The sequence below is a fragment of the Meles meles genome, chromosome 20, assembly GCF_922984935.1.
Source record: "Meles meles chromosome 20, mMelMel3.1 paternal haplotype, whole genome shotgun sequence".
NCBI classification, from domain to species: domain Eukaryota; kingdom Metazoa; phylum Chordata; class Mammalia; order Carnivora; family Mustelidae; genus Meles; species Meles meles.
In genome coordinates this window covers 19,100,645-19,124,697 of record NC_060085.1, presented here as the reverse complement: position 1 = coordinate 19,124,697, position 24,053 = coordinate 19,100,645, and the positions used below count along the sequence as shown (strand labels likewise).

At 45.3% G+C, this 24,053-nt stretch overlaps 1 protein-coding gene across 2 annotated transcripts in view; it reads left to right on the top strand.

Moving 5' to 3' along the window:
- USP4 (ubiquitin specific peptidase 4) overlaps nucleotides 1-24,053 on the top strand; it is a 51,773-nt gene that overhangs the window by 18,619 nt on the left and 9,101 nt on the right. Inside the window, exons 7-15 of one of the 2 annotated variants that reach the window (XM_045991999.1) lie at nucleotides 8,421-8,561; nucleotides 9,381-9,498; nucleotides 14,294-14,467; nucleotides 16,347-16,505; nucleotides 17,858-18,082; nucleotides 18,767-18,850; nucleotides 20,195-20,289; nucleotides 22,585-22,776; nucleotides 23,435-23,523. In XM_045991999.1, coding sequence (XP_045847955.1) covers nucleotides 8,421-8,561; nucleotides 9,381-9,498; nucleotides 14,294-14,467; nucleotides 16,347-16,505; nucleotides 17,858-18,082; nucleotides 18,767-18,850; nucleotides 20,195-20,289; nucleotides 22,585-22,776; nucleotides 23,435-23,523 — 1,277 coding nt within the window. The remainder of the gene's footprint in view (nucleotides 1-8,420; nucleotides 8,562-9,380; nucleotides 9,499-14,293; nucleotides 14,468-16,346; nucleotides 16,506-17,857; nucleotides 18,083-18,766; nucleotides 18,851-20,194; nucleotides 20,290-22,584; nucleotides 22,777-23,434; nucleotides 23,524-24,053) is intronic. The other variant, XM_045992002.1, reaches the window with a different exon arrangement.

Below are 24,053 nucleotides of genomic sequence, written 5' to 3'. Positions count from 1 at the left end.
AGTGAGATTCCTGAGGTACACTCCTCACTCTCCTAAAAGGTAAAGACACTGTTCTAGATACTGAGGATACAGCGATAAAGTTTCTATTCTCAAGAAACAGTAAGTAGACAAGAACTACCCACAGGTACAATGGTTTTTATGTACTGTGGGAAAATATCAGGGAAGAAAATCACGTGCTAGGCTTTGGGAAGGAGCAGTTTTTTTGTTTTTGTTTTTTTTAAGATTTTATTTATTTGTTTGACAGGCAGGCAGAGAGAGAAGGGGAAACAGGCTCCCTGCTGAGCAGAGAGCCCGATGCAGGGCTGGATCCCAGGACCCTGGGATCATGACCTGAGCCGAAGGCAGAGGCTTTAACCCACAGAGCCACCCAGGCACCCCGGGAAGGAGCAGATTTAAGTAGGGTGATAGGGAGGCCTCTCTGAGGTGCCATTTGAGCATGGTCACAACGGAAATGAGGGACTCAGCAGTGAGTGGAGTGCTTAATGAGAATAAGATTGTGAGGCTGAGGTGCCAGCCACGGTGGACGTTCTGAAGCCAAAGCAGGCTTTGTTGAATACTGGTGGGAGTTTGTTGGGGCTGATGGCAGGAGGGCTTGGGATGACGTGGGGCCATGGGCCATGTGAGACTCTGGATTCCAGGTGTACCTTGGTGGGGGGGGTGGTAGAGAGTTTGTTGGAGGCAGTGTAGTGAGTGGAGGAGTAGTGTGGTCTCACCTGGTGAACAGCTCAAGGGAGCCATAACGAGTAGCTGACAGGTATAGTCAAATGAAAAGAAAATGGCCCATTGATGGCCTGTGCTAGTGGGAGCATAATCTGTGCTCCCAGCCTCCTGGGAGCATGGAGTAAGCATAATGAGTATCATCAAGGAAAGGAAGTGGGGACATGAAACAGGAATAAGGAGGCATACTTGGGACCAAAGAATTCGGGAGATGGGTTGAGTAGCAGAATGGATGTCGCTAAAGAGTAAAGAAGTTGGAAGGTCAGGTCTAAGAATTCTGTGCAGCATTAGGAGGGATAGAGAGGTGAACGATAGGCGGAGCGAAGTGCTATGGAGGATGGGATAGAAATGTCAACATTTGTGTAATAGGAATCTCTGAGGCAGAGAGGAAGTGACCAGAGGAAGGGGAAGAAAATGTATGAGGTTATAATGACCCAGAGTTTCCCAGAAATCATAGAAGAGGAAAGATCTGAAATTTAAATAATGCTAAACACAACAGATGGAAGAAATCCCACGCCTAGACACTACAGGAAAAACCTAACAACAAAGATGTAGAGAAAATTTCAAATTTTTTGAAAGACAAAGTCACAAAGGAATAAGGGGACTAGTATCAAACTTGTTAGTAGCAATAATGGATCTAGGAGAGACTTTTTCAGGGTCAAAGTAAATAACTTGAAAAGCAGAATTGTGAATCCTACTAAACTTATTTAAATGTAAAGTTGAAATATTTTTTTCCTTTAGCATAGCTGACCTTGAAAGGTTTTCCACACTGGGCTCCTGAGTGGAGGAATTACTTTTAGAGCCCAGGGGCATGCAGTAGAATCCGTAATGTGAGAGAGAGCACACTCATAAGGAAGTGTTCTGTTGGCCAGAAAAGCAAAGGGCTTTGGGACTTTGGAGTGAGCAAAGATTTTTGACAGAAGACACAACGCCAGGAACCTTGGAGGAGGAAATGGATAGAGGGGGTGACTGTGACTTTTAAGAATGTTCACCAAAGAGTGAAAAGGCAAGCCACAGGGTGAGAAAAGATATTTGCAATAATATGTTTGACACATTGCTTATCTCCAGAATTTTGAAGAAATGCCTCCCAAGTCAGGAAGAAAAAGTTAGGCAACCCCGTTAGAAAAGGGGCAAAACATCTTGAACAGTTAATTACCAAAAAGGATGTCTGGATGGCTAGCAAGCATATGGATAGGTGTTAACCTCTGCAATCATCCAGAAATGGCAAATTAAAACCATAACACAGTGCTCCTGCACACCCACCGAAATGGCTCAGTGAAAAAGATGGACAGTACCAAGTGATGTTGAGGTGTGGAGTACCTTGGATTGTTGGGCCCTGCTGTTAGGGGATATAAATTGATGTGGTGATTTTAGGAGATTTGGCAACCCTTACTAGAGGAAGAATAATGTACATATTTTACAACTCCTGTGAACCAGTCCTAGGCATACAGCCAACAGAAATACATCTCATGTTCACTTAAAGATATGTTCAAATATGTTCACGACAGTACTGCTTGTCAGAGTCACAAACTGGAGTTAAACCAGATGTCCAAAAATAGAGGGGATAGAGACATTGTAGTGTATTCACCCAGTGAGAGTCTGTAGGGACCCAGTAGTGTTGTGTGTCATGAACAATGTTGAATGAGAGAAGCTGGACACAAAATGTGGCATCCTATGTTCTCTTAATATCAAATTTAAGAACAGGCAAAACTTAACCTAAGGGGCTCAAGGTAGTGGTTAGTTATGGGAGAAATCGTGACTGACAGAAGCATGAAGAGGACACTTGGGGTCTAGGGCTGTCCTGTTTCTGGGTCAGAGTACTGGTTATGTAAATGTAATCATTTGGTGCAAATTTCTTGATTTTGACGTTCATGATTTATGTATTCTCTATGTAGTACTTCAGTAAAAAGTTGAATAATAATATAGGTGTAAGAAAGCAACTAATATCAATAACAGTCCAGAAGTTAATTCTGGGTAATGCCAACATGGAAGACAAGTGAGGAAATGAGAGGCAGTACAGAGCTGAGAGAGATGGGAATGTTATAAGTCTAAGTAGTTGATGGGCAAAAATAAAAACAGTTACAGGTTCTAATAAGTTAATGGAGTAACTGCCAGAAATGTAAAAGTAGAAAATATATCTTTGAAATATGCTGTGTTGATTAGGAAAGGTTTGAAGGCAGTTAAGAAAGATAAGTCTTTCTTAAGTATTTCTTAAGTTAAGATAATAAGTCTTTCTAAGAAGAATTTCTGAGGTATCCCTGGCTGGCTCAGTGGGCTAAGCATCTGCCTTCGGCTCAGGTCATGATCTCAGGGTTCTGGGATCAAGTCCCACATTGGGCTCCCTGCGAGGGTGGGGGAGAGCCTGCTTCTCTCTTTGTTCCTTGTTTATGCTCGCTCTCTCTCTCAAATAAATAAATAAAATCTTAAATTTCTGAGGTGGGCTGTCCAGTGCTGGTATCATTAGAAACCCAGCCGCTCTGTCTTGTTCCGCTGTGTGCAGCTTCTGCTTAAGAGGTGCTTCCCTGTGGATTTAGGATCCTGAGCTGCTGTGGTTACACCTGCATTCAAGTGGCAAGGAGGAGGAAGCAAGGAAGAGGAGGGACATAGCCCTTCATTTTAAGGAAATTGCGCAGAAATTATACATAAAACATCTCTTTGCTTCTCTTTGGCTAATGATATGACCATACCTGTCTTCAGGGGAGCCAGGAAATTGCCTTTTAGCAGGGTTGTAGCTAAAAACTGGGTTTCTTGGGGTGGCTTGGTGACTCAGTCAGTTAAATGTTTGCCTTCAGCTTAGGTCATGATCCTAGGGTCCTGGAATCAAGCCCTGCGTCAGGCTCTCTGCTCATCAGGAAAGTCTCCTTCTCCTCTTTCCTCTGCCCCTGCTTGTGCTCTTTCCCTCTCGCTCACTCTTTCTCTTAAATAAATAAATAAAATCTTTTAAAAGATTTTTAAAAATTGGGGTCTTTAAGGAAAAAGGGCAGAATAACTTACTGGGAGACAAAACGGGGGGAAAAAACCAAACCCCCTTTTTCTTCTCTACTCTACCAGTACTTGCCACTACCTGTGTGTAGGTTTTTCTCACACCATCCAGTTCTCTGACACCTGCTGGGTGTTGTACAATTTCACTCAGTTCTAGCACAGTCTACCTGGAAGTACCATCAGATCCCACAGGTTAAGGTCTCAGTCCATCAGAAAACTGGCCCAGTTCCAAGTCCAGGTTGTTTCCTGTGCTTGGGATCACTAGCTATTAATCAGAGGTTCCTGTGACCCCTCCTTGGACTTGATAATTTGCTAGAATAATTCATAGAACTCAGGAAGACAGTTCACTTGCTAGGTGACCAGTTTGTCAAGAAAGGCTATAACTCGGCAACAGTGAGATGGAAGAGGTACCAGGTGGATATAGGAAAGGGGTGAGGAGCTGCCCTCAGTCATTCCAGACTTTTGGCACCTCCATGTTTTCACCAACCTGAAAGTTCTCCAAAGTTCCCGGTGAAGCTCTCCAAAGTTCCCATACTTCAGAGATTTTTGTGCAGGCCTCCGTAAGTAGGCATGATTGATGAAATCATTTAGCCATTGGTAACTGAACTCAGATTTCCAGCCCTTCTCTCCTGTCCAGGGGTTTGGTGTTGGGCCACTGCAAGTTCCAACCCTTTAATCACATGGTTAGTTCTTCTGGCAAGCCCCACTCTTTGTGATTTTTTAAAAGTCATTAATGTAAACTGAGGTGGTTAAAAGGGGTATGTTGGAAATAAGACATTCCTTTTGCTTTTAACACTTGTTATTTCACGAACCAAGGGCAGAAATGCAAAGATAACAAAAGATGCTCCCATCACTCATTACTGAGGAAATTATTGAGGGACTGTGTGCCAGGAATTTTGGACAAGACCAAAATATACATTTCTTAATTATATTTTTTAAAATACATATTTCTTATAAATCACAGTACCGGAGACAGCTAGGAAACTGCCACACCTAAGAAGGGAAATTGAGAGCAGGAAGTAAAAAAGAACAACTGAGAATTCGTAATTAGAAAACATGAGATAAGGAGGCTAAATTAAGGACAGCTTGAAAAGTGATTAAAATAACTATAAATGGGTTAAAATCATTCATCAAAACTCTCAGATTGGAATTTTTTTTTTTTTTTTTAAGATTTTATTTGAGAGAGAACATGAGTGGGGTTTGGGGAGGAGAGGGAGAGGGAGAAGCATGCTCCCCGCTGAGCGGGGGGAGCCTAATGCGGGACTCAGCCCCAGGACCCTGGGATCATGACCTGAGCCAAAGGCAGACACTTAACTGACTAAGTCACTGAGGCAACCCAAGATTTTAGAGAGAGAGAGAGAGAGAGAGCACAAGCAGGGGGAGGGGCATAGAGAGAGAGAGAGAGAGAGAAATGGGCTCCCTGCTGCACCTTGGTCCCATGACCCTGGGATGATGACCTGAGTCGAAGGCAGACACTTAACTAACTGAGCTACCCAGGTACCCCTTTTGATTAGATTTTCTTTAAAAAAAAAACAACTAAAACCAGCTATATATTCAGTAGTGCATCATCTGTCAAGCAGACACAGGTTAACCTTGAGGGAGTGGTAAAATGTGACAAGCGAGTTTGTTATCCAGGGGAAGTCATTGATTGGCCTACCCCCCCCCTTTTTTTAACCCACCTATAGAGTCAGTTTAACCTGTGTTGTGGCAGGAGAACAGCATAAATTGTGTTCAGCTCTTTTATTAGTGAGGGCCACCTTGTAAATTCTGAACATTTTAAGATGATCTTCTCTTCCTAGTGGATTGTGCAAACCTTTGTGTTCATGCTTCCAAAGTTTTTTGTAGAGCAGGCCTTACTTCCCTCTCTCTCTCTTTCTGACTCTGTCTCCCTCTGACTTTACTTGCCTGAGGTCTCTAATTCCTGGTTAACTCTGTACCATGGCCCCCTTTTGAGGCTGCCTGCCCAGAAGTAGAAGAGGACAGTATTCCTGAAGCGGAGATGTGGGTACACGCAGACGAGGGTTAACAGCATTGGTGTGGGGAGAGCATAGCTTAGGGTGTTGTGAAGGCAGTGAGAATTCCAGTACAAGTTCATTGTTACCTTTTTCTTTTTCTTTTTTTTTTTTTAAGATTTTATTCTGAAGTTCTACAGCGAATTTGGGCTCAAACTCACAACCCTGAGATCAAAGATCAAATGCTCTACCAGTAGAGCCAGGACGTTCATTGTTATCTTAATGATAATGCCAGGTGCTGGACTCTGGTTACTTGAGGTCATCCCTAAAGGGTGGGCTCGTCTGCAGAGCAGCTTTCAGCCTGGAGAACATCTGAGAAGCATGCAGAGGTCAGTGGAGCAAGGAGGGCAGGCATGAGTGTGTTACAGGGCCTGGATCTTGTGTTCAGGTTATGTTCTAGTTGTGACTAGTAAGGACTAGACATGCCAAGAAGCAGGAAATATCTGGGTGGAAAGCTACTGAGAGACCAGAGGCTTGACCGGAGTGTCTTTTAAAGGAGCAGAAGCATCCTTTGGAGTTGTAGCCTCTGTTTTCAGAGTGTTTGTGGCATGAGACCCATTGAGGTCTTGCCTCAGCTAATCTGTACCCTGGAGCTTAAGATGTTTCCCACTTGCAGTGCCCCAGAATGTGTTCTAACGCTGCCTGATGACAAGTGCCAAGCGCCCAGGCGTTTCCCAGGTAGTCACTTTTCCGCACAGAGGTCTTTTGTCTGTCAAGGGTGGAATTTAAGAAAAATTTGGTCTTGTGGCATATGGGTGGCTCAATCGGTTAAGTGTCTGACTCAGTTCCCGCATGATCTCAGGGTCCCGAGATCAAGATTCCCCATCCCACCCCCGCTCTGCATTTAGTGCTGAATCCGCTTGTCCCTCTCCCTCCCCCTTTGCACTTTCCCCTGACCTGCTTACTGACTTTCTGTCTCTCTGAAATAAATAAATGTCTTTAAAAATAAGTTTGGGTGCCTGGGTGGCTCAGTTGGTTAAGTGACTGCCTTTGGCTTAGGTCATGATTCTGGAGTCCCAGGATCGAGTCCCGCATTGGGCTCCCTGCTCGGCAGGGCATCTGCTTCTCCCTCTGACCTTCCCCCCTCTTGTGCTCTCACTCGTTCTCTCTCTCTCTCTGTCTCATTCTCTCCCTCTCAAATAAATATATAAAATCTTAAGAAAGATTTTCTTACATAAATTTTCAGGCATATAAAAAGACATCCTTATGTACTCATCATTGGATTTCTTTTTGACTGAATTTACTCTGAAAACTACTGGCAGTATTTTCTAGAACATTTTACACAAATGTCAAATAAAATTTTTCTTTGTTTTCTTTCAATTCAACCAGAAAAGTCTGTTTAAGGAATTGACGGATTTGGTTTTGGCTTTTGTGGATTTTCCCCTTTTGTGTTCAAAGAAGTAGAATGTTACTAGTGAACAGTTAGTAAAAAGGGTAGTGTTAAATTATATGCCTTGAGGTTCTGCATGTTAGAATTCGAATTTCACTATCTTATAGTACCTGTCAACAGACCTGAGAATGGTATGCCATATCAGACCAGCCTCGCGTAGCTGCTTCTGCCTTTATCACCATGGACAGGTTTCTAGTGTGTGCTGAAGTCACCTGTGTGGTGAAAGAGAGTGCCCTTGGCTCTGCCGAGTCTCACTTGTTGAGGTTATCTGGATTCTTGGACTTTTTTGCAGCATGAGAATGAGGCTCTGTGAAGCAAATACTCTTCAGGATTTGAGAAAGGTGCATTTCCCTTTGGGAAGGAGAGGGGCTGGGGAACCCTCTTTCCCGTTCCCTCACTGTGACGTCAGACTGTGGAACAGAACTCAGTTCCTGGTGCCTGACTTAAACCCCTGGATAGTTTCCTGATGTTTGTCTATTGCAGGTGTGGGTGCAGGGTCACTCCTTATCTCTGCTGCCTTGTTTCACTTTCTTGTAGAGAACCCTGGTTGAGATTAGATCCCTTCGGTTGGGCTCTTTGCTGGGGCATATCATAATCATATTCTGTAGTCTAAAAATAACCCCAAATCAAGAAGGAAAACCACAGTTGTACATATTTGAAACAGAGCAGAATGATCCACTTTCTTCTACATGTTCTTATACAGATTTTAGTAGAAAATTGATAAAAAACCATACCAACTTAATGTTTGGGATAGCACTTGCATTTATTAATCAGAAAGTTGGTATAAATCTAAAATAAGATATATTGTGAAAAATATTGAAACATAAGTTTGAAACAGAGGTGACTCACATTTGATAAATTTGAGGAAGCAAAACAATTCTCCTTGAATAGTGTAGTGAAACTAAACTACCGTTTTCCTGTTGTAGCGTACTCAGAGCCAGCTGCTCATTTCGGGTCAAGTATTTTGGGGATTTTCCTCTCTTATTGCCATTTTTCTTTGTCTTTCACTGGTAACTCTTATTAGGGAAGCTTATGATTTATAAATCAAATCAGGATGCCCTAAAGACCAACTTTGTGGTTTATCCTACCGAGAGATTGGGTGGGCGACCACATGGATGAATGAGACCAGGAAGACCAATTAATTTCTTGACTCACTTAAGTAAAATTAATCTTGAAGTAGTACGACAGTAGGCCTTCAGCAGTTTATTTTAAATAACTGAATATGGAGAACACTTATTTCTTGAAAAGAGACCTAAGGCATTCTGTAGGGTTGCTTTTTGCAAAAAGTCAGTAGCGTTGTCTCTGCTTCTCTCTCCCAGATCAAGCACTGCGCCTAGCAGAAATTTTCCTACCTCTCCAACATCATCAGCAAGTCCCTATTCCTCAGTGTCTGCCTCTCCCATTGCAAATGGTGATAGCACTAACACCTCTGGGATGCACAGCTCCGGTGTCAGCAGGGGGTAAGAGCAGGCCCTTTCACTTTGCTTCCCTCCCTCAGAGTCCTTTCCCAGCCTGTGTCTGGAGAGCTCCTTTGCTGCAACACTAAGCCTAGTGGGATTAAGCTTCCCCTTGGGAACATGCTGCATGTGTTTTCTCTCTCCATTTCATACCCACCATAGAGTATGTCTCCTACTTCTCACTTATATTGCTTATCCTTAGATGAGCTGCTGTTTTGCGCACAGCCTAAGTCACTGGTGATCCTGGGGGGCGGGGGGTCACCACTTCTCGCGTGAAAGGATGGGCTGGCTGTATCACAGCACAGTAATAGCTCTGAGGGAATGGTTCTCAGCCCTCCCTGCCTGTTTCCCCCTCCTTTGTACGAGCATCTCACGAGCGCCTGCCACATAGCAGACTGAATGGAGGAGGAGGAGGGTGAGGTGAGAGTGTGCGTGAATACTCAGGCACAGTTAGGACAAAGTGTGGCCTGGTGAGTGGTAGCAGGTGTGAGCTCTTAATCTTGGTAACCACATGTTCTTCCGTGAAGTCACATGGCAGTTAGCCTTCTAGAGGGAAACACAGAATTTGCCAAAAGCCTGAGAGTAGAGAACTCAGCATTTCTCCCCTTAAGGATGTGCTTATCACCTGCTGTTGTATCAAATCAGGGGCAGGGGTAGGAGAAGGGGAGTGGCTGGAGGGCTGGCGAGGGGTGTAGGAAGAACTCATATCATGGAATTATTACCAGCTAGGGATTGCAGAGGCCCTGGAGGAGCCCCACAAGTTTTCCTGAGGGCATGTGCACAGCACTCGCTTTTATTGCTGATGTGAATTGTGTTTTCCAGTGGATCTGGCTTCTCTGCTTCGTATAATTGTCAGGAGTCGCCATCGTCTCACATTCAGCCTGGGCTCTGCGGACTTGGAAACCTGGGGAACACCTGCTTCATGAACTCCGCTTTGCAGGTAGAGGGGAGAACAGTCGTCTAAGTAACACTGCTTCTTCACAGGACTGGGGCGTGGTTAGGAAAGGCATGCTAAAATGATGGGGGGACCCTTTACCAGGGATCCCTGCCTACCCTTTGTTAGTACTTCAGGAATCCCTATCAGGGTACCTCCCACTGGTTAGTACAGAATGGCCTTATCACTGTTAATGGCCCTGAATTGTCTTCTGAATCAGTCCTGGGGTTGGTTTTACTAGTAAAAATATTTTGAATTTTGTTGGCCACTAGGGATGATCTTCCCAGAAAATATCGGGAGTACTTGTCCAGTTGGTTTCTGATGGGATGAGAATTCACTGCAGCTGGTACTGCCTTCTTACCAATGATAACTGTCTAATCTCATGCCCCTGATTGTGCAAAATCCTAAAGTCCTTCCTTTGATACTTCATTTGTTTGTTGATCAAATATTTATTGGGGACATACTGTGTGACCATACTGTGGTGGACATGGGCTGGAATTAGGGTCTAGCTACAGAGTTAGGAGGGCAGAGTTATAAGACTGCCTTCGGTTTCAATAATTTGCTATTATATTAAGTATTATTTAAATCAACAATTTTTTTATATTTTATTTCTAATTTTAATAAAATAACTAATATTTAATATTTTACATATATTTTTTAAAAAGATGTTAATTTTTTTTGAAACTAACTTTATTTAAATAAATAAAACTATTATACTCAGAGTTGTGGTTTATTATAGGGAAAGAGGATACAAGTTAAAATTAGCCAAAGGTTGGAGCAAATCAGGAGAGTCCCGGAGGGTCCCCAGTGTAGAGCTTCTGTTGTTCTCTCCCTGTGGAGTCTGGGTGCATTACTTTCCTGGCATTGATGTGTAACAGTAAGCATGGGGTATTGCCAAATACGTAAACTCACCTGAGCTTTGGTTTCCAGAATTTTTATTGGTGGTTTATCACATGGCATGATTAATTGATTGCCCGGGTGGTTAAACTCAGTCTCCAGGTAGACTAACACGATGTGACCCAAGCCCCCCACCCCCATCCCCTACTCCCCCCAGGCCACGGTGGTGGTTTTTCTGGAGTAGCTGGTTCTCACCCTAAGATGACAGTGTAAGTGTGGCCACCACCACCCCAACATGAGATTATCCACAACACTGGAATTACAACAGTAGATTCTCCAGTATGACTGATGACCTCCAGACAAACAAAGATATTCCTGTCAGGAATAACATTCCAGGGGTCACCAGAGTACTTTTCAGAAGCCAAGGACAAGGGGCACCTGGCTGACTGATTTGGTAGAGCATGTGACCCTTGATCTCAGGGTGGTGAGTTCAAGCCCCATGTTGGGTGGAGCCTACTTAAAAAAAAAAAAAAAAAAGATAAAAAATTGTACAAGTACAGAAGCCAAGAGCAAGAGCCAGACTTTCTCTCTGGGCAAGGCTAAATTCTTTACTATACATAAGAGATTCAGTGGTCAGGAAATGAGACATGGTTTTTGTACTCACAGGACTAACAATCTAGCTTTGAAGTTTCATGGCGTAGAAAGGAAAAAATAAAAAGACATGTAAAAAAAATACGTGACTCTTGAGTTTGGAAATTATTTTTTTCCACTGTGGTGAGATAGGAAGAGCAGAGTACTGAAGAAAAGAAACTTGAGATTTGGCTTCTCATGGATAGGTTTTTCTCAGCTCTTTGTATCCTCAATTTCCCTCAACTGTTTAATGAAGATAATGATAATGAGGATGTCTATAGCTCTACATGTAAATTTCAGGAAAAAAAAAGATTAAATTCCATCTTTTTTTTTTTTTTAAGATTTTATTTACTTATTTGACAGAGAGAGATCACAAATAGGCACAGAGGCAGTCAGAGAGGGGGAAGCAGGCTCCCTGCTGAGCAGAGAGCCAGATGCGGGGCTCTCGACCCCAGGACCCTGAGATCATGACCTGAACCGAAGGCAGAGGCTTAACCCCCGAGCCACCCAGGCACCCCTGCATTTAAGTTTCTATCTCTTAATGCTAGGAAAAGAATAAATGAAACCCAAATGAAGTGGGAGGTGAATAATAGAAGAGCAGGAATTAATGAAATACAGGGGTGATTAACACTGTAGCCAAATGTGATTCTTTTTTTTTTTTTAAGATTTTATTTATTTATTTGATAGACAGAGATTGCAACTAGTCTAGAGAGGCAGGCAGGGAGAGAGAGGAGGAAGCAGGCTCCCCGCTGAGCAGAGAGCCCAATGCGGGGCTTGATCCCAGGACCCTGGGATCATGACCTGAGCTGAAGGCAGAGGCTTTAACCCACTGAGCTACCCAGGCGCCCCGCCAAATGTGATTCTTAAAAAAAAAAAAAAAAAAAAAGCCATAAATGCTCAGAGTAACTGATGAAGAGGAAAAGAGAGAAAATGTAAATGACTAAAGCTAAGAATGAAAGAAGACTATCACTACAGACCCTGTAGCCATTAAAAAGATTAGAGGAGGGGTGCCTGGGTGGCTCAGTGGGTTAAGCCTCTGCCTTCAGCTCAGGTCATGATCTCAGGGTCCTGGGATGGAGCCCTGCATGGGGCTCTCTGCTCAGCAGGGAGCCTACTTCCTCCTGTCTCTCTACCTGCCTCTCTGTCAAATAAATAAATAAAACTTAAAAAAAAAAAAAAAGATTAGAGGACAGTAACCCAATATTGCAGTTTATGTTAAGTAAGTAAAATTTGAATACAATTAAATTTTTTAAAAATTTAAAAAGATATAAACATAGTAAAACAACTTTACGCCAATAAGTTTAGATGACAAGTTTCAACAAGTTGCTTTGAAAGGCATAATTTATCAAACTTATACAGGAAGAAATAGAAAATATGAATAGTCCTGTATTTGTTAAAGAAATTGACTGAGTAACTAAAAGCTTTACAACAAAGAAAATTCTTGTTCTGGATGGCTTTATTGGTGAATATATTCAAGGATTTAAAGTAAGAAGTGATACCAATCATATAAACTCTTTCAGGAAATGGGAAAAGAGGGACAGCTCCCTAAATCATTTTACAAGGCAGCATGCTCTGAAAGCAAAAATTGACAAGGATTTTTTTCCCCCTGAAATTCTATTTATTTATTTATTTATTTTTAAGATTTTATTTATTCGACAGAGAGAGCACAAGCAGGGGAAGTGGCAGGCAGAGGGAGAAGCAGGCTCCTCACATAGCAGGGGGAGCCTGATGTGTGTCTTGATCCCAGTACTGCAGGATGATGACCCTAGCCCAAGGCAGTCACTTGACCAACTGAGACACCCAGGTGCCCTCTAAAATTTTATTTTTTATTTTTTATTTTTTAAAAGATTTTATTTATTTATTTGACAGAGAGATCACAAGTAGGCAGAGAGGTAGGCAGAGAGAAAGGGGGGAAAGCAGGCTCCCTGCTGAGCAGAGAGCCCGATGCGGGGCTCGATCCCAGGTCCCTGAGATCATGACCTGAGCTGAAGGCAGAGGCTTAACCCCTGAGCCACCCAGGCGCCCCTAAAATTTTATTTTTAAGTACGCTTTACACCCAGTGTGGAGCTTCAACTCACAACCTTGAGATCAAAGAATCATATGCTCCACCAACTGAGCCAGCCAGCACCTGCGATAGGAATTTTTAAAAAAGGAAAATTTCTGATGGTCATATGTCACTCATTATTGTAGTCACAAGTAATGTAAATGAAATTTTAGCAAATCAGACTCAGTGATGTTTAGATAAAAGTGTAGAACAAGGGACGCCTGAGTGGCTCAGTGGGTTAAAGCCTCTGCCTTCAGCTCAGGTCATGATCCCAGGGTCCTAGGATCGAGCCCCGCATCGGGCTCTCTGCTTAGCAGGGAGCCTGCTTCCCTCTCTCTCTCTGGCTGCCTCTGTGCCTACTTGTGATCTCTGTCTGTCAAATAAATAAATAAAATTTTTTTTAAAAAAGAGTAGAACAAGTACAATTTGTACCAGGAGAACTCAGTTTGACACCTGAAAAATTGATGTGTGTCACTTAGCTAAGTCACAGAATAAAGGAGAAAATTATATGACCATCTCAACAGATGTAGAAAAAACACTTGGTAAAATCAAGTTTTTGAATTTGAAGAGTTAAAATTAGTATGTACACGCATACTGATGTTATTCATTATTTTTTCTAGTATCTTTCCTGATCTTTTCCCACATAATGCTTCAGCTCTAGTAAAGATATTTTGGCTTCAGCTTATTTATATTTTATCTTCCAATGAGACAGTGGAATGTCATAATCAATTCCAGTTAAAAAAAATATATCATATCATGGGGCGCTTGGGTGGCTCAGTGGGTTAAGCCTCTGCCTTCGGCTCAGGTCATGATCCCAGGGTCCTGGTATCGAGCCCCACATTGAGCTCTATGCTTGGTGAAGAGCCCGCTTCTCTTCCTCTCTCTGCCTGCCTCTCAGCCTGCTTGTGATCTCTGTCTGTCAAATAAATAAATAAAATCTTAAAAAAAAATCTCAAAATTACGATGTTAAAAATTAACCATCCTTCATTGAATAGAAAAGTATTCTGTCGGGCACTTGGGGCATTCAGCTTTTGCCCTCGGGTAGTTATTTCAGAGACAGTTCTTAGTGAACGTGAACCCTAACACCATGTCCTTGGGAGGTTAGCTGCAAGGCAGGCCACCAGCTTGGGCTTCTGGGACGCTGTCCCTTACAGTTGTGAGCCTTGTGGAGAGTCTGCGGAGAACTTCATTTTGTTGGGAGTTAACCCTCATTGGCCCTTAATAACTTGGTTTATCTTCATCTCTGTGTGCTTCAGAAGAGGTGTGAGCTCTGATCGTGTTCTTTTTCAGTGCTTGAGCAACACTGCACCGCTGACTGACTACTTTCTTAAAGATGAATATGAGGCTGAAATCAACAGAGATAACCCTCTGGGAATGAAAGGGGAGATTGCAGAAGCCTATGCAGAGCTCATTAAACAGATGTGGTCTGGAAGGGACTCTCATGTGGCACCTCGCATGTTCAAAGTAGGTTGCTATAGATACTTCCTTTTTTCCATTTTGGGGAGAGTGATTTAGTGTTATTCCAGTTGCATTTTGGGGTTAAGATGGGGGTCTGAGATGAAAAGCCCCACGAGGAGATCCTCCTTTTCTGTTGACCAGGCATTCAGCACACGGTTACTCTAAGAGACCTCAGCCCCCGCCTGTGGGCTGGGGCTGCTGCAGAGGGCGTTTGTAGGCTGGTTGCTCAGAATGCTGTATTCCGTGGTGCCAGTCTTGAAGTAGGAAACATCCTAAGCCAGAGTGTAACGATTCGGTTTAATTTCCGGTATTATCTGACAGGCACTCCCAGGTTCTTTGAGCCTGGACCCTATACCCACTGTGGGCCGCCCAAGTCAGGAACTGGGTGGATACTCCAAGAGTGTGATGTGGAAGTCAGTTGTCACTTGGATCCCTCAGCTAGAAGAGTGGGTGAACTGCAGTGGGCTCTTGGAGCAACTTGGGCTTTCCCTTGCCTTAAATATTTTTTCCTGTTGAGGGGAAGGACCTTGCCTTCATATTTTGAAATCTGAGAGACCCTGTTTAGCCTGCATCAGTGGAATTTAAGGAACCTTCATGAAGCTCGTGGTAGGAAAAGATGGGCTGATTTTTTATTCAAAGGGGTGAGGGGTCATAGCACCTTGGCTCAGTAAGAAAATTTAAATGGTTTATTGAAATTAAAAACTAATTCTTTTTGGGGCGCCTGAGTGGCTCAGTGTAAAGGTTAAGCCGCTGCCTTCGGCTCGGGTCATGATCTCAGGGTCCTGGGATCGAGTCCCGCATCGGGCTCTCTGCTCAGCAGCGAGCCTGCTTCCCTCTCTCTCTCTCTGCCTGCCTCTCTGTCTACTTGTGATCTCTGTCAAATAAATAAATAAAATATTAAAAAAAAACCAAAACAAAACACTAATTCTTTTTACCCCTGTGGTCACATTAATCCATGGGAGATACATGTAAATTACTGTCCCCATACCATGAAGTCAGAAAGAGACTAGAATCAGGTGACGGTAGGTACATCACCTCAAACTCATGGAAATGAACAATTGGAGGACCATATTTAGGTATTAGGGGGAGTGCAGAGCTTCCTTGATGATGGACGTTTTTCCTCTCTGCACTGTCTGGTATGGCAGCCAGGCAGTCCCTAGCCACTTGAAATGTGGTTCATGTGAACAAGGAACTGAATTTTTTTATTGTATTTAATTTTAATTTCAGTAGTCACATGTGGCCCGTGGCTCTGGTACTGGGCAACACAGGTGGGAGAGCATGGATTGTCCAACGTCAGGGGGGCCTTGTTAAACCTAGACTCCTGGACCTGTCCTCAGAGTTTCTGATTCTGTAGGTCTGCACTGGGCCCAAGACTCTGCTCTCCTGGCAAGTTCCCAGGTGATGCTGGTGGTGCTAGTTGGGGACCACGCTCTTGAGAATTGTAGATGCAGAGCAGTGCAAGGCAGGCAGTCATTTAAGGACAGGAGGACTGTTAGATACAGGAGGATTCCTCTGGCTGATGCAGATGCCGTTTGTAAAGTTCTCGTGGAGATTCTGAACCAAAGAAGGACATAAGAGAGGGATTTGTGTCAGTACTTGCAAGGTGTTTCTCCCTCAGGGTGCCCCCCTTCACTTACTCTTCTTTTAGGGGAGTGGTCCAGGGGTCAGGTCCGCTGTTGTGCTGGCTTTTGATCTGAGCCCTCTCTCTGGCGAGAACTACTGGCCTCCTTTAGGCTCCGAGGAGTTAATTGGGCCACTCGGCCAGATGATGTTCTCCCTTACTGTCCCAGCTGACCCTGCAACGTTATTTTTGATGGCAGGTTCTCATCTGACTTCACTGGTTCTTTAAATCTTATGCCTTCTGATGTGATTGCTTTTGTTGTAGACTCAAGTGGGACGTTTTGCCCCTCAGTTTTCTGGCTACCAGCAGCAGGACTCTCAGGAGCTGTTAGCCTTTCTTCTGGACGGACTGCACGAAGATCTGAACCGAGTAAAGAAGAAACCCTACCTGGAGCTGAAGGATGCCAATGGGCGGCCAGATGCGGTATGATGTTGAGGATTTTTGAACAATAACTTTTCATAGAAGTTGCCTCCTACCGAGAGTTGCAGGGACATCCTTTTGGTCTTTGAGTATTGGTGCCAGGGCCCTGGTTGCCCTTTGCTGTTGATGACATGGACACAGGCTCTGGTAGAGAAATGCATTTTGGGTCAGAAAGAGACAAACTAGTTACTCCTAATTCTCCTGCTTGGGGCTCTTGAAGTCAGTGTCCGTTTGCGGAGTGTAATTCCATTGCTGAACTAGAAACTAGGGCAGTCTGAAAACCAAAGTGACTCTAGTATGGGCCTTGGGAGTGTCACTGCTCTCATTAAAATACATACATGATTATTAAAATAGTTTGTTATTAACATTATTAAGGCACTGATTTTTTTTGCCTCAACTTTCTGATCTGTGGAAAGGGAATTTGGTATTTAACTTTACCCTATCACATTGGGCTTAATCATACGAAAACTTTAAAGTTGTATTTATAGCTTGAAGGAAAGACTATGAGTTGAGTGAATTAGCTGAACTGTAGTATAAATTAAAACCTCACTGCTGGGGCGCCTGGGTGGCTCAGTGGATTAAGCCGCTGCCTTCGGCTCAGGTCATGATCTCAGGGTCCTGGGATCGAGCCCCGCATCGGGCTCTCTGCTCCGCAGGGAGCCTGCTTCCTCCTCTCTCTCTGCCTGCCTCTCTGCCTACCTCTCTGCCTACTTGTGATCTCTCTCTCTGTCAAATAAATAAATAAAATCTTAAAAAAAAAAAAAAAAAAAAAAAAAAAAAAAAAAAACCTCACTGCTGGGGTGCCGGGGTGGCTCAGTGGATTAAGCCTCTGCCTTCGGCTCAGGTGATCATCTCAGGGTTCTGGGATTGAGCCCCGCATCGGGCTCTCTGCTTGGTGGGGAGTCCGCTTCTCTTCTTGTCTCTGCCTGCCTGTCTGCCTGCTTGTGATCTCTGTCAAATAAATAAATAAAATCTTTAAAAAAAAAAACCAAACAACTCACTACAGGGACTTTGGATCATTGAACACGTTGGAGAAGGCAGTCCTTGCCCTAGTCAGGTCCATTTGCCCCCAGTGCTGTCAGGGCTATCCGGCTCCCATCAGAGGACACACAGACGCCTGTATGCCCCACAGTCCTACGTGAAGACTTTTTTAAGTGTGGGAATGGGCGTGGAGCTGGCATGTGATAGTGAGAATGGTCTGCTGAAACCAGTCCCAGCCCTGGCTGGCCTGGATCAAGTTCTTTGCTATAGAGACTGCCTCAAGGTCCAGCTCAGATTCTGTTCTGGATCATTCCGGAGGAAGGGGTAAACAACTCAAGTGTGTTGAGATGTCTTATTTATCTTTATCCTTCCAGGTGGTGGCGAAGGAAGCCTGGGAGAATCACAGGTTAAGGAATGACTCTGTGATTGTGGACACGTTCCACGGCCTCTTCAAATCTACTTTGGTTTGCCCAGAATGTGCTAAGGTTTCCGTGACCTTTGACCCATTTTGCTATCTAACTCTGCCACTGCCCCTAAAGAAAGATCGAGTCATGGAGGTCTTTCTGGTTCCTGCTGACCCTCGCTGCAGACCTACCCAGGTAAGGGGATCTGCACCCTATTGGCACCCCTCACCGAGGGACTCTGAGTGCGGCTTCTTCTGCCAGCTGCCTCTGAATCCCTGTGGCACTGGCCTGAGTGTGTGCCCTCAGCCTCCGTCAGACCTTTGTGTGATCCTCTGTCACTCAGGGGAGGTTGTGAAGGTCCTCTAGGCTTCTCTGTCACTCCCCACCCCCGCTCCATTCATTCAGCTAAGGTAATATGACTGATCTGCTGAGTGATCCTGGCATCTGAATGCTGGGAGGCAGCAGCAGGGTACTTCTTGGTCAGTCAGCCCAGAGAGTCTGCTAGAACAGAAGGCCAGATGGATGGCATGGCCACCAGGTCTTAAGTGTCCCGCCCTACTGAAGGCTTTAGGACTCCACTGGCAGTCTGTAGAATTTTCCACCATTCCTTAAAGGAGGTAGTGGATGACTGCCGAAAGTGAAGAATGAGACAAAGCAGTATATAGGAGGGAAAGAGATGGCCGAGCTCCTGTGCTGCTGCCCGAATAGGGAGGCGGATGCTGAGGCAGAGGACTTGCTGTTTGCTCCTGACCACTCCTCAGGGCCCTGACCGTGTGTGACTCATAAGAGGTCATCTTGCGCTCTGTGATGCCTGCTTCAACCAGCTCATCTACCCTTTGCTGAGTACCTCTCTCACCCCTCCCTTCTTTCTTTTTGCAGTACCGTGTGGTTGTGCCGCTGATGGGGGCCGTGTCTGACCTTTGCGAGGCTCTCTCCAAGCTGTCTGGCGTTGCTGCGGAAAACGTAAGGCGGGGTGGTCAGTGGCACTCAGCCTATTGGGGCCATTTCATAGTCCTTGGGAGTGTATTTTCAAACTTGTAGCCATGTTTAGGGGGTAGTTCTTACTGGCCAACACAAACAGGATTTTGTGTGGATGCTTCAGGCCTCCTGGCCCTTGCTCACAGTGCACACTGCGTCTGAGACTGTCCCTTCAGCCACGGGGAGCCCTTTCTCCTCCATTGATGGCACACTAGCTATGATCAGAGGGCCAGGAGTAGGGCTCTGCTCTTAGCTTTCCTTCCCCTTCGCACATGCCCTTTTCTGTAGTATGAGAAGCTGGAAGTTCTTTCCTACCCTATAAGTCTGGAGTGACATGATGTTCTTGATAGAAATCTTTATTTATTTATTTATTTTTACGATTTTATTTATTCATTTGACAGAGAGAGACGGCGAGAGAGGGAACACAAGAAGGGGGAGTGAGAGAGGGAGAAGCAGGCTTCCCGCTGAGTAGGCTCGATCCTAGGACCCTGGATCATGTGGGGCTTGATCCCAGGACCCTGGATCATGACCTGAGCTGAAGGCAGATACTTAATGACTGAGCCATCCAGGCGCCCCAGAAATCTTTATTTAAAAGCAATTGCCCTCACTGGGCTTTCTGCTGAGGCTGGCCCTGTGTGGAGGTGGGGAAAGTGAAGATCCCTTCCTCCATCCTCCTGGATGCTCTGAGTCCCTCCCTTTTCCCAGCACTGGTCAGTGTCCTTGCTCAGCCCCACTCTCCTGGAACCCTGCTGGTTTTAGGCAGTTGTGTAGTTGGGGTTTGGTGTGTGCCTCTATGTGCCGAGGATGGTTTCGAAGCTCTTGGCCCCGGGGGACACTCCAGAGGTTTCTGGATGACTACCAGTCTCTGGTCAGCACTCATTCCCCACCATTCCTACCACTTGTGGGCAGATCCCATTGTAAACCTCAGGACAGATGTTACCAGCATGTTTTCTGCTGGTGGCAGTCATGTTTTGTTTTGTTTTGTTTTAATATTTTATTTATTTGACAGAGAGAAATCACAAGTAGGCAGAGAGGCAGGCAGGGAGAGAGGAGGAAGCAGGCTCCCTGCGGAGCAGAGAGCCTGATGCGGGGCTCGATTCCAGGACCCTGGGATCATGACCTGAGCCGAAGGCAGAGGCTTAATCCACTGAGCCACCCAGGTGCCCCGGCAGTCATGTTTTTGAGGGCCTTGGCCCCTGAGCTCTGGGGCTGGTGGCCTGGCAGTCTCTCTGGAGGCCACACTGGTAGCACATCGTTTTCATTTGCTTCTGGGTTGTACGTAGAGGCTCTTAACCACCCTGTAATCTTTCTGTTACTGTTTATTCTTAGATGGTGGTCACAGATGTATATAATCACCGGTTCCACAAAATTTTCCAAATGGATGAAGGTTTAAACCACATCATGCCTCGCGATGACATTTTTGTGTGAGTACTCAGTGGTTTTGCTGCAGGGTTAAAGGAAACATTCTAGAGGCTTTGCCTTGTAGGTGTCTCCAGAGGAGAAGATCTGGTAGTCAGTGCTCAGGTGCATTTCCCCTGACTCCCTGGTATAAGGGATGGATGTTCAGAGAACTGTGGGCAGCCGTCAGTGCTAAGCACCTCCTGGCACTTCAAAGCTGGGCATTCCAGATAATTCTCTTTAGCATGGACATAGCCTTTTGTCAACAGTTACTAACTTTTAAGAAGACCTGTTTAATGGTTCTACAGATGGACTTTCTGCCAGAAATGCTTTTCTCAAGAAGAGTTAGAGCTGTGCAAGGGGCCATGGGAAGTTGAGAGAAGGGATGTGGTACAGGCAGTAGCCCCTTGGGACAGGTAGTTTCAAGAGCGACAGGGAGGGTTGATAGAAATAGCGTTTTCCCATTCTAACATTCTGTAAGCTCTGAGACTTAGTTTTCTCATCTGGGTGGGGATAGTACACCGTCAGCTCCAGAGGCCTCCTGGACCCCTTCCAAGTCCCCTTACTTCAAGGCCCTGTAACTGTGTCTGTGTCCCTCTCCCAGGTGGGGTGGAGTGGAGCATGAGCTTGCCCGAGCTCCCTGACAGCCACTTGCTCGGGGAAGCTCAGATGTGGACCACACCGATGCTTTTTCTCCCTCATTCCCTCTCACTGGAAACTTGACTCTGCTGAGGAAGGTTTTTAGGATTGTTTTGGTTTGTGTTTTGGTTGAGGAATGTAGTACGCAAAGGAGGTCTTATCTTCCCTTTAAGTTTTCGGGCCTGCAGCATCTAGATCACTCTAAACGGAGTACTTCTTGACCACATCCGAGATCCTGGTTCTGTTCACACTTGTGCACACTACCTCCCCACTCACAGCCATCTTCGCTCACTTTACAAATGGAGGGCACCAGGGCTCATGCTGGCCATTGGGCTAAGGCTGTCCATTCTGACCCTAAGTCCTGAACAGCGTCTCCCCTCAATTCTAGAAACTAGTGTTTGCACACACCAGAGCTTAGAGGAACTGGGGCATTGCCATGTGGGGAGCTTGGCAAACCGCCACCAACGAAAGAGTTTGTGGAGGCCCAAGTGCTAACCATAAGGAAGCAAATTGTTTTAAAGATGAAGTCGTAATTGTCGTGAAAATATGCTAGTACCACGAATATTTTTTGAGCATGTGGAACACTGTGCTGCTGAGTTTTACTGAATTCTCTCCACTGCCCTCCAAGGTGGGTAATCCCATTGTTCACCAAGTAAGCAGAGTCAAAGGGGAGCACTTAGCCCTGTTATAGCAGCCAGAAAGTGACAACGTCAACGTGGAATTTGGGCCAGCCTCACGCCCAAGACCTGGTTCTTGACCCTAATGCTGGACCAGAGGGCCTTTACCTAGAGCACATCTTAGACATTTTTATGAGTTGTTCTTAGAACTCCTCCTGCACATACTTCATTTAGGATCGTTTGCCAGGCATCTGGGGAGGGGTGTGTGTGTGTGTGTGTTTGTGTTTATAGTTTTCAAAAATTGAATCAGTAAGTTTGTGTCTCCCCCTATAGGAAGAGGGAAAGACTACAGTCGGTTGCCAGCAATTTTGGTAACATCTGTTCCAGGATAAAACATCTATAAATCTCCTCAATCCCATGTATTCACTAAGTAAGACACATTTTTCAAAATCATTGATTTGTATTTAGCATTTTCTTTGGTTTTCTCTAATTTTTTAAAAAATAAATATGATTCTTTAATTTCAATGCTTTTGAACAAAGATGGCAGTAAGTTTTATAAATTTGCTTCCTTATTTGAAATAAAGAATCTTTGCCTAATATTCTGGGTATACATTCTTGTATGATATTTGGTTTTATTAAAGGTCAGGGCACATAGGAATACCTTTTTAAAAGTTGAGCTCCTTGGTTAAAAAAGATGATGAACTTGGTGGCCAGGCACCGCCCCCGCCCCCCTAGTACCTCTATGTCTGCAGTGATGGTCCAGATGATGGCTGTCATCTGTGTTGATTCCATTTGAAGGACCACAGAGTGGAGGCCATGGTTGGGGAAAGAGAATCATGTTAGCCCCGAGTCCCAGGTTGTGTAGGTTCACGTTTTGCTGACAGTGACCCTTGGGATTGCTGACCCAGCTTCTAGAATCATCTTGGAAATGATTTATCCACTTTTTATACTGAGGTATGGTTTGTCCCAGCAACCACAGTCCTGGCCACCACGTAGCTGCAGCTCAGATATCTGCTGCTCGTAGTGGCCCACTGCTGAAGGTGCCTTCTTGTGTGATTGACGTAGGTACGAGGTCTGCGGCACCTCCGCTGATGGCTCTGAGTGTGTCACGCTTCCAGTCTACTTCAGGGAAAGGAAGTCCAGGCCGTCGAGTACCTCATCTGGGGCTGTGCTATACGGGCAGCCACTGCTGGTTTCTGTTCCCAAGCACAAGCTGACCCTCGAGTCTTTGTACCAGGCTGTTTGTGAGCGGATCAGGTGGGTTGCAGGAACGCTTTTTGCTTGTTACCTAAAATCGCAAGGGGCCCAGCCACAGTAGTGACCTGCACACCACCACCCCCGCCCCCCTGCACTGGGTGCCTGTATTGGTCCCGGGTGCTCAATCCTGTAAAAGGTAGTTGGGCCTGCCCCCTGGCAGGGCCAGGACAGGTGCTGCGGAGACAGGGTGTCTGGCACCTGTTAAGCGCCGTGACATTGGGCACCTCAGCTTCCTCTGTGGTCCCTGGAATTGTATCTGTTGCACTTGTCAGTCATTGGGTTTAGGCTTTCTAGTGTTTTGATGTCTGTTTGTGTTTGAATACGGTTTCCAAAATACTCCACTATTATTTTGAAGCTGGTGATTAATGTTACTGAAAAATATTTCTTTTAATGATGGTGTCACGTGACATTCGTAGAAGACTCGAAACAGACATTCACAGATGATTCAGAGTCTCCAGTAACTTGATACTCAAACATCTTTTGGGTTTGTCTCAGTTTCTTGAAGTACTGAGCCATCCCCCGATTTTAAAGTCCTTTTAGTTACCTGAATGGCTCTGTGAATGGCTGTATATCAGTTGTGAACCACGTTTAGCTGAGTAGTGGAGAAAAACAAGTAAATGTTACGGCTAACAATAATTCCTTGTCCTTTTTTTTCCAGCCGCTATATAAAACAGCCTTTGCCTGAGGAGTCCGGCGGTTCGCCCTTGGAGCCGGGGGCCTGCAATGGCTCCAGGGGCAGCTGTGAAGGTGAGCGCTCGCCACGCACTGGAGCTGTGACTGACCAAATCCCTCCTGACCTCCCTCTTCTTCCAAGGGTGCACACACGGGAGAGGGAGGCTGTAAGGCTTGGCGGGGGCTCTGACTGGAGAAGAGGCCTGGGAGCCCCGTCGCACCCGTTCCACGCTGCCAGTGCCTGTTGTCCAATTTGGGCGCCTCGTGGAATCTCTCAGACATGTAGGCTGGCTTTCACCTCAGGCGGAGCTAGCCTGACAGGACTTACCTGAGTAAGGTAGTCTGAGCCTGAGTGACTTACCCAGGTTCACAAGGCCAAGTCAGGAATTGATTCTGGTCTGTTGGGGCTGGCGGAGTGGGTGCTTAGCCAGCCCTTGACGGCCTCCATGACCTGGCTTCCGTCGGAAGAGCTATCATGTTGGCCCTTACCCGTCACTCTGGTGCGGCAGCACCACTGTGAAGGACAGGAGTCCTGTCCAGCCAGTCAGAGGGCAGAGACAGTTTCTTGAGTGTTTCCTTCATTCTACCTAGGAAGCTACCCGTGA